Source organism: Montipora capricornis, chromosome 2 (genome assembly GCF_036669925.1).
Source record: "Montipora capricornis isolate CH-2021 chromosome 2, ASM3666992v2, whole genome shotgun sequence".
NCBI classification, from domain to species: Eukaryota; Metazoa; Cnidaria; class Anthozoa; order Scleractinia; family Acroporidae; genus Montipora; species Montipora capricornis.
This window is the reverse complement of record NC_090884.1, coordinates 50559476-50569475: the sequence shown is the minus strand read 5'-3', so window position 1 is coordinate 50569475 and position 10000 is coordinate 50559476. Positions and strand designations below refer to the sequence as shown.

General features: G+C 39.3%; 1 protein-coding gene across 1 annotated transcript in view; it reads right to left on the bottom strand.

Moving 5' to 3' along the window:
• The window catches only part of LOC138038094 (synaptonemal complex central element protein 2-like), an 11087-nt gene extending 4406 nt beyond the window's left edge, over positions 1 to 6681 (bottom strand). Inside the window, exons 1-4 of the mRNA XM_068883917.1 lie at positions 6549 to 6681; positions 6280 to 6396; positions 2558 to 2727; positions 469 to 606 (exon numbers count right to left, since the gene is read on the bottom strand). Of these exons, the coding sequence (XP_068740018.1) occupies positions 469 to 606; positions 2558 to 2727; positions 6280 to 6383 (412 nt within the window). The 5' untranslated portion in view covers positions 6384 to 6396; positions 6549 to 6681. The remainder of the gene's footprint in view (positions 1 to 468; positions 607 to 2557; positions 2728 to 6279; positions 6397 to 6548) is intronic.
• Positions 6682 to 10000: the final 3319 nt, after the last annotated feature.

Below are 10000 nucleotides of genomic sequence, written 5' to 3'. Positions count from 1 at the left end.
GCATGCCAGGAAAGCACGGTTTCCAGCAGTGCGACGTTTCGCGTATTGGCGGCATTGAACGTACTGTAGGTCGTACGATAACGTCATACCCAAAGCTAAAATGGTAACATAAATGGTAACCTGTTATCTTCACATGTGAAAAGATCACCGTTGCTATGGTTACATAATAAATCGCGCCGCTGTTCTTCGTACGGACTACAAAACATATTAAAGTGAACTGGTTTGGTATTTCATTGATATTTATATAATAAACAGAACATTACATGACCGCTTGAAGATACGAAATTTGTCTTCTCGTGTTGAAAAATATTTCACTCGTTCGCTGCACACACTCGTGAAATATTTTCTTAACACTCAAAGAGAAACCTCGTATCTCCGCGCGGCCATGTAATATCCTCTATTTCTTATTAAACCATGGTGACCAGTGCGCGCGCTGGGCTCCCTTGAAAAAGAACGCTTATTGCATACTTATTCTTTCTAGAACTGCAAACAACTCCTGAAGTTTGTCCTGAATGTTCTTGCTGTGCTTTTCGTACGTCTGAACAATACTCTCTTCCAAAATATTGCAAGATGTAGTAATTTCTTCTTCAAGAGCTTTCTTGAAATCTTAAAAAAAAAGCAAGTGCGGGAAGTTTACTGAAAAAATTACCAGTGTTGTGACTCTTGTACCCCTTATTTTCTCTTGGACGCATCCTAGAGTAACGTTTCCATTTTTGAGGCCCGCCCCACCCTTTGGCGTCAGTAAAGTTTCAGATGAAACACTAGCCCACTGTGGAATTCACTTCCGCCATATCAAGGCAATACAGTCAACTCCCGCCTTGCGGACGCCTCGCTATTACGGACACCCCACTATTACGGACAGCAGCTAAATCCCCGGCGAAAGTTACAGACGTTTGACTGAAATAAACTCCCGCTATTACGGACTCTCGGTATTACGGACTTACGGACACTTGATTCGGTCCCAACGTCACAATTTTATTGTTTTCTCTCTCGTTATAGCGGACACCGAGCAGAATCTTGGAATATTTGCACACATATCAAGTCTATTTTTTCTGCTTTTTTGATTCTTAGAGGGGAGTTTAAGGTTGCTAATGAATTTAGTCTCCTTGGCGACAAAGTGGGGGAAGTTGCAATTCAAAGGAGAAGTACACAGAGCCGATTTTAACGATATTTCAAGACAATGTGATCGCTGATGCAATCAATAGCTGATGTTCAGGTTTTTCCTTGAAATTGTATCCTTTTAGAAATGTAGATTACTGTACTTCAGTACGGTAGGAAATCAAAACAATGCATGTGTGGACATTGCTGCAACATATGCTGATTGTTTTTACGAACTTAGTACTGTACACAAAGGGTACGTAACTCCTGTTCTGTTAAGTTCTGCTCTGTTTGTAAATAAAGTTCTGACGCTCTTTACGTGCGATAACGCGTTTGAAAAAGATACTGGAGTTAATGAAAATGAACACAGATGTGACCCCCTTCTGTAAATATGGTTTAAAATAAAATTCTCTCGCACCCCGCTATTACGGACTCTCGCTATTACGGACACCAAATCGTGGTCCCCAGGGTGTACGCTGCAACGGGAGTTGACTGTATCAAGGTAATTCCTCAAAAACGAACATTTGACTTGATTTATGTTAATGGTTAATTTCAGTTTACAGTGTCCCCAATGAGTGCTCCAGCACTAGAACGACTAGACACTTAAATAAAGTTCCTTTCTTTTCCTTTTTCCTTTTTTTCCCTGGAATTTATCAGTTTTTTATAAACTTTGATATTCATTCCATAATAAAGAAATCTTAGCCATTGAAAGAGAAACGACTTCGTAATCCTATTAGACCTACTATTTTTGTAATGCACCGTTCAAATTAAGGCCTATCTTGAAACTTCTCTCCTCCTTCTGTAACAACACTATGACGACCTATAATAGATGGTTTTTAATAGAATTGAAGGTGTTCTGCAAACTCAAGCAAAGACAACACTGGTAGAATGTCAAAATAATCGAGGCTGTAATAATTTTTTTAAGTCAGACGACGGGCCGGGGAAAATGTAAACAGTACTCCTAATCAGTTTTTAGGGCTAGTTTGTTGTGTTGTTATGTGTTTCTAGAGTTTTAGAAGGATGCCTGAAAATTTCATGCTCATCCGAGTAAGCCCTGTTGAGGGTAGGGGAGGTATTTTGGATGGTTTCTCTAATTGGATGGGCGATCTCTCAGAATGCGATTGTTGTTAGATGGGTGACCACTCAGAATACATCTTCCCACTGGAAGTTTTCCGAGGGATTCTATAAACTAATTAATCCTTTCAGGAATTTTTGCAGATTAACCCCTCCTATCAGGTATTTACATCGAAAAATCCTCCATAAAGAGTCCTAACTTCAATTCATCGGCGCCTCTCTCCCTTCTATCTTTTTTTCTTCTCTGCTTTCTGATCAGACCCTCCCGTGGCTTCCAAGCCGCTGAAAGTGCTCAGAGGGTCTGTACGTAAAATTAAGTAGTTCAATGACACAAGAAATATTTGAATCATAAAAAGGAGAGGTGGAAGTTATCCACCTTATTTACCATTCAGCAAATCCGTGTCTCGCTTTCGTTTAGCATTGATGTCATCGATAAGCTGTTGGCAACTCCTCTGGATATCGTCGTGGGAAGCACTTTCATGAGAATCGATGTCTTGCCTCAATGCAGGTAAACTACTTGCTTTGCCTGGCTCCATTGCTCTCTCTTTTGGCTCGCTAAAAGGAATTTGATACAGTAAATGAGAAAAAACCACTCCGGTTTAAACTTCATTACGACATTACGGGTTGGTGTTAGCGCGTGTCACCTTGCTATTATTTTTGTCCCGAATAGTGAATCCCGGATCCCGAGTCGTGGATTCCGGATTCCTATAAACTCACGGGTTCTACCGAAAAGAATCCTGGATTCCATCGAAAAATCTGTGGATTCTGGATTCCTAAGCCTCTCATTTTCTGGATCCCGGATTCCTTCACATCGAGCGAAAGGTTTTTTTTTAACCGCGACATTCCTCCGACTGCAAAGATATCTTCGCGAATAATTGTCTTGTTGGGAATTTCCCAATGTAATGTGACTGGAAAAAAACCGATAGCAGCTTCAGTGGTCAGCTTAGCCGGCGTCGTGGGCCCGTGACAAATAACTCCTCGCTCTATGTTGATCTTCACATAAAAATTACCACCTGGCCCCAGTTGTTCAAACGATAGGTGGCGCTATCCACCCAATAAATCACTATCCAGCGGATAAACACTAGCAAAACCAATTGAATTATCCAGTGGATATAGGGATTTATCTGGCGTATAGCAATATCCACCCTTCGAACAACTGGGGCCTGGTCTTGGTTTGAGTCACGTGATCAGTGGACATACCTTTTTTTTGAAACCAGACTTATTTACGCAAAGGCAAGACGATAGGGGCCGATTCAGGGGTGAAAGGGTGAACAACATCCAGGGCCCGGTCCGAAAGCCGGTTAACTTAATCCAGGTTTAGCGTAAATTTTCGTTTCATGTTTTCAACTTTTTGGTGAAAGTTTCTTTTGCTTATTTTGTTTTTCAAGATGGACTTCTTCTAATGTAAAGTTTTGCCAAATGATCAGCGTTGAACAACATTTTGGAGTTAATCTGGGATTAGCTTTAATCGGCTTTTGAACAACCGGGCCCTGCAGGTCTACTAAAAAAACGAAAAAATACTTTTGCGTAAGAATAGCTTGGGACACCAACACGGCAGCCGTGTGAAACCGACTTGGCTAAGTAGGTTGAGATAGTTCCCTTGATCCTCGGTACAATAAATGCAAATTTGCAGGTCTCCCACTGCAAAAAAATTCATTCGGTATATTTAACAATTGTTCTATGAGGGCGCGCTGGATATGACGTGATAGATAACCAACGAGGCGTGTAGCGCCGAGTAGAATAAGTGTTTTATTAAAAACTCCAGGATCAACAACTCATCCATGTTGATTTCTGCCTCGGTAAGTTCCGGTCCAACACGGCTTTTGTCGGCCTGCAAACATGTTTTCAGCTCGCTTTATTTCTGACGTGTTCCTTAACCATATTAAGTACAGCCGTGAAGTGATAGCCTATGTCCGGCAAGGCAATGAAAATGCTGGAAATCTGATATCCGGTAGTTCAGTTTTTAATAAAATAAAATAAAATAAAATATACTGATTGTTTTTTTTGCGAAATGTAAACAATTTTTTAAAGAAAGATTTAACTGCAAAATTTTTATTCGTATTGACCATTTTTACAATTCCCATAAGACATTTTGTTTGGCAACAAAGTGTATATGGGGAATGGGAAAACAGTCAATATAGACCCCTTGACCGTGGCGAATTTCAATTAACTGAGCTTGCAAAAATATTTCGGAAGCTTATTCCGATAACCGTCGGGTTTATTTCGTGTTGAATCTCCTATATCTCGGAAATCGGAGTTTGCAAAATTTAATGCCTCTACATTCCAGTAATAATATATGCAGCTACGAACATATTGATTGCGCCAGAATTTCGAAATACGTTTGTGGTAACTTGAATCGAGTATAGATCGGAAAGTACTGTAACACGCGTGATTCAGTTTTGATTGACATGTTACTGACATAAGTCAGAGATGAATCTTTGAGGTATTGTTTAATGTCTCGGAATAATCACTTCCAGAATTTGTCTTCCTAGGATTAAGGAAGATATCTGTTATTAAAGAGTATGGATCATTGCAACCACGTTTCAGACGTTGCTCTTCCTCGAGGTCTTACCTGAGTCATGTGAAAATTAAAGGTTTTCATATGACCAAAGAAATGGCTTTGATCACACTGTGATCAACCTGATAAACATTAAGGATTAACCTGCTCGGCTTGCGTCAGCTGATGAATGAAAGAGCCGAGTGACCGGAAATATTAAAATCTTGTTTGATGTGTTGAGCCATATCTCGAAAGTTAGCTCGGTGACCTAAACTGTTTTTTCGCATACATGTAAGATTCATTTCTTCGCATTCTCAAAGAAAAGTATAAAAAAGATTTATCTAGTGGAATTTTTTTCACGTTCTTACTGCGTTTTCATCGTAACTCAAGTAGCAATAATATTACCTTCAAGGGTACTGTGTGTAAATGCGAATAACTTAATCTACAGTAGTTGAATTTTTCCTGTCGTAAATATACTTTAAATAATTTTTAGTAGTGTATATGTTGCGGTTTAATTTCGTTTTTGATTTAAAAAGTTCAGTTTTTAACTTCAATGGTGATTAAATCACAGTTATTAGAAATCCGTTGGATAAACTCTCCCATACTGCCTTAGGTATTAGGAAAGAGAATTCAATCAAGATGGTTTTCGAAATTTGAAAAAAAGATACTAGGTCAACAAAGAAGTTTTGGATATATTTCCAAAAGCTGAATTTTAGAGGTTATTAAGCAGAGCCATACAGTTGCCATTGCAACAGGGGAGACTCGCGGACACCCTTAACAAATTGCCTGACAGTAGTTTTAGACAAATATTGAAACGTTTCTCTACAAAAAGGATCGACAATGTTACAATCCTTGGAAACCCACTGTTACCTATTGAAAACCAGTTGATCCTCCAAATAAGCGCTGGTGATCAGTTAAGACTACAGTCGAACCTCCAGTTGCGACCACCAAAAGTTGCCAAGAATAATCACTATCGTATAAACTCTTGTTCTTAGGCCATCGTAGCTTGATTAAGAAAATAACACAAACAGCGGTGATAAACATTGTATGTGTTATTTTATAATCACTATATTTGGAATTACCTCTTGTAACCGACCACCTCTCGTAAGCGACCACCAAAGCTTGACATTTTGGGTGGTTATGGGAGATTTGACTGTATTATTTATTTCTTTGAGCCGTATTTATTTATTTATTTATTAACTTCGCCATACCGAACCAAAATCCAAAATAAGACATAAAATAAGTAATAAAGTACTTGGCAGGGACACCTCAACAGCTGAGGCCAATTACTGAGGACTCCCTTAAATTTTAATTAAATAAATTTGTAGTTTTGATCTCAAAGTATTTCCTGCCTCCGGTAAAAATTTAATTGGAATTCCCACGACGCGAATGAACCGAGTTATGGCCGCGTTCTGTTTAGGCTCGATTACGAGTGAGCGGCGGATATCGAGCCTACGTTCTGTTCCATTTTAAAAAAAATTGCGGGATGCTGGTTAGTTTTCTGTAATTTCGAAACCGTCACCGGCTTCCTTACATACGGACACGGCAGCAAAATTAAGGCATCAAGTGAAATTTACCAACAAAAGTCACTGAAAAGTGGTTTCAGTTACCATTGTCTTAAGTTATCTCCTCTTGCAACTGCATCCTCATTTGTAATCTGCGTGTTGTTTTCGTCCGTCTCCTTGTTCTTTGTAGCTGTTTTCTCTTTCTCCATCGGAAACTTTGGGCTAAATGTTAAAAGGGGTCAATGAGTTAACGCAGCTTAGTCGGTCTCGCCTTCACATTGAACAGTCTAAAAAGTCTATCGTATCATTCCCATGCAATTTTAAATTAGCTTTAAGAAATTTAGCAGACATGACAATTTTGTAAGCATACTTACGGAGAAAAAGGAGAAGTGATGTCTTGGCCGTGAAACAGTTGACAAAGTGAAAAATAACTTTAAATTTACTGTCTTCGGCAGAGTGACAAACTTGTGTCTTTCCCTGTTAAAAATAGATCCGACGCACTGGATAAACCCAACAAAATTAGGGATGAGAGAAAAAAAGTCTCTCAGAAAGTCGTCAGCCAGCTCGCGGAACGCGCTCAAAATTCCCGCCAAAACTAACTGCAAGTGGAGGACCGTTGAGGGACCGTTGAGGGTCAAATTTGGGTCAAATATTTTTTTTCTTTCAGTTTGGACATCTTAGCTTAATCAATAAAACGCAAAGACGCAAAACAGCGGTGACAAACACTATAAACACGCGCATTCAGTTGAAATTATTTACTTTCTTTCGTATGTTGACGTACATCTTCAAAAGTGACCATTAACTACAGAGAAAGGGTCAAAGTGACCGTTAATTAAGTGCACTACAAGGGTCAAATGTTCGTGAAAGTAGAATGGCCCTATTAATAATTTTGAGAGAAAGAAAACTATTTTCCGTTTGCGAGGTGCAAGGAAAAGACCAAGTTTCTTCACAATGTACCTCCCCACCCTTCTACTTCACTACCGTCGCCAAGTATACCTTTCCTTCCTCATGACATCATTACGTAGCCAATCACGTGCCCATTGAAGTCTTACGGTAAAATCGAATATGGCGTCCGGAGTGCTCTTTCAGGTTTTTTTGGCACTAGTTTTTGCTTGTCTTGTGGAACGAGTATCAGCATTTGATGGTGGAGATGCCGCAGCTCTTATCATAGGCCTAATCCTTGGTATTATGGGAATATGTGCTTGTTTAGGGGTTTATGCAAGACGGCAGCAAGGAGTATGAAGAATACCATCTCGTCGAACTACAAAGGAACACTACATACACGTTAAATTAACTTGGATTTATTTACAGAGGAGACAATGCTTGATCAATATTTCGAGATTATTGTAGGACATTTGATTTTGTGTACAAGGGTTTTCGCTTGATCTGCTTCTCGTCTAACTTGTTGCAAGTGTGCGAGAGTGTAGCCGGATTCCATTTTTCGTCAAGTGATGCTACATCTGCTTCGACACGTACAATTTGTAGGATTGTGGTTTATTCCGTGCGATTCAAGCCTTACTAACAGCTGAAATAATGGGAAAAACTGGAAATAACATTGAATATTGAATTCGAAGATGACTGTGGTTGCTCATATGCCAGTCTTCAGTCTGTTCTTTCAAGATTTTCAAATGTTAATCTGCTAGTTCCTCTGATAGATTTTTTTCAAGATTGTCCTATGATAATGAAAATTAGGAATTATTTCTTTATTGTGTGGAGTTGTTTAAGGTGTATTAAGAGGAGACTGTGCTTTCGCAACCCTACCCTATTAAGGTATGAAAAATTGAAGATTTCTAGCCAATTTTTGAAGCTGTGTATTTTAAGGCGTAGATCTTTGAACACAACTTGTGCATTATTTAGTTGTGGAAAATAACAATTTCTTTCCTTCCTTTGGAATCCTATTTTTTCTAAAGGAAATACAACAGTCCAAGCGAAAATTTCCTGAGGGAAAATTGTCAATATTTTCTGAAGCAGTAAATTTTCCATTTTCCCTCCAAACTGAAATTTGCACAAATAAATAAATATTAGTATAGGCAGTAACAGTAATGTCATGTAGAACATTCATTTTGACGTTGATACAGAAATAGTTTTCTAGTACAATTTGAAATGAAAACATATATCTTGCAGAAATTTAAAAAACTTCCCTCACTACTCTCACAATTGCCATGCATGTTCTGTACAAGTTCGTAATCCAACATCCTCTTAGAGCTGGAAAAGATCATCTTACTTTCCAAATAAATGTTGTGATTACTTGTACTCTCAGGATTCAAGTTTCACGAAAAATGACCACTTCTCGCTAGTTCAGAGGTGAAATTCATGACGTGCAGACTTCCTGGTTTGCACCAGCTTATTGCACATTGTGAAGCAACTACCACATCATTTTTTTCACAGGTCCATTCTATCATCACACTGAATCAATACTACTTTGCGGAGCCCCTCTTAGAGCGTGCGATTGGCGTTTATGAGGGCATGGGTTTGATTCTTGCCCAGGACTCTGATTTGAATCTCTCCATCACTCCTGCCTCATTTCCTGCTTCATTCATATGCTTACTCACCTACCCTAGCAGTGGCGGAGCCACCACTGCCTAGCATGCTAACTTCCTATCCAATGACTGACAAATGCAGACCTTATATTCCCCAACCCCAACTTCCATAAAAAGGAGGTTTGCAGGGACGTAGAAAATTCCTGCATTTGTTTAGTAACTTTTGCCTCATTCTCATGTGTTGCAACCCAGCAGCTGTCTCACCAATCTTCCAGCGTTTCCGACAACCTCGTTCCGAGGACCTCTTCTTTTTTTATTAGGTACTCCTCCTGCAGCGTACAATATAAATTTATAAAAAAAAAAAAAAACATAATGATAAAGAAAAGAAATAAAGAAAAGAAAAGAAGCAAAACCCAAAAGGGGTAGGTGGAACGGGATTAACGTCCCATGCGAGGCATCGCCCCTAGATTAATCATTAAGACCTAGGTTAAAATCAAATAAAATGAATACTCAAACATTCTACAAAAAGTAAAATAAATTACGAGTGGCATGGGCACGTAGGGACTAGAGTCCACGTGCAGGGGTAATTGATTTCATAGACTCGCAACAGGTGAGTGCTCATTAATTAATTTACGAACTCAAAGTTGAAAGGCAGTAGGCGAGGAAAAACTTGTTGGAGGTGCTACCTTACAAACATAGTTCCATAGCTTAACTATTCTATTAAAATACGAAATCCTTGGCCTCTGGGGACAAGATTTCTTACATGTCATGAGGACTAGGTTGTCTTCATTTATAAGCTGTTTTAGCTGGTTCCTACATCTCTCTGTTAAAGCCAGCCCATTCATTTCGATTTAAGATTCTTTAATATTTTGTAATTAAGTGTTGTAAGAGTTGAGAATGAGCTCACACCATCCAACATTAAGTATTCCCTATCCCAACCCATAAAAGACCACCCTGTCATTGTGGAAAATTGGTCTGCAGTCTCCGGTCTGCAATCTGCATCATCTTTTTTTACATATCCCAAGGCAACTTCTTGGCAATGTCAATCGTATTTCCGGTTGCCAGGAGCCCATCCTGGAGCGTGCAACTTCCATACAGCGTCTGTGAAATGGCGTTTTCACAAGTAGGTTTATTTTTAGACTAGCCCTTCCTGCGAATTAGGTCAAAAAACAAAGTCAGTTATGGTTCGGTGACCCTATGACGTCAGCTTAATTTCTTGTAATTGGTCAGCGGGCTCCTGTGGGAGTCTCATTAGCGGGAAATTCAATCTAAAAATAACCTTACTTGTGAAAACGCCGTTGCACAAGTATAGTTAAGTTGCACGCTCCGGGTGATGGGCTCCTGCG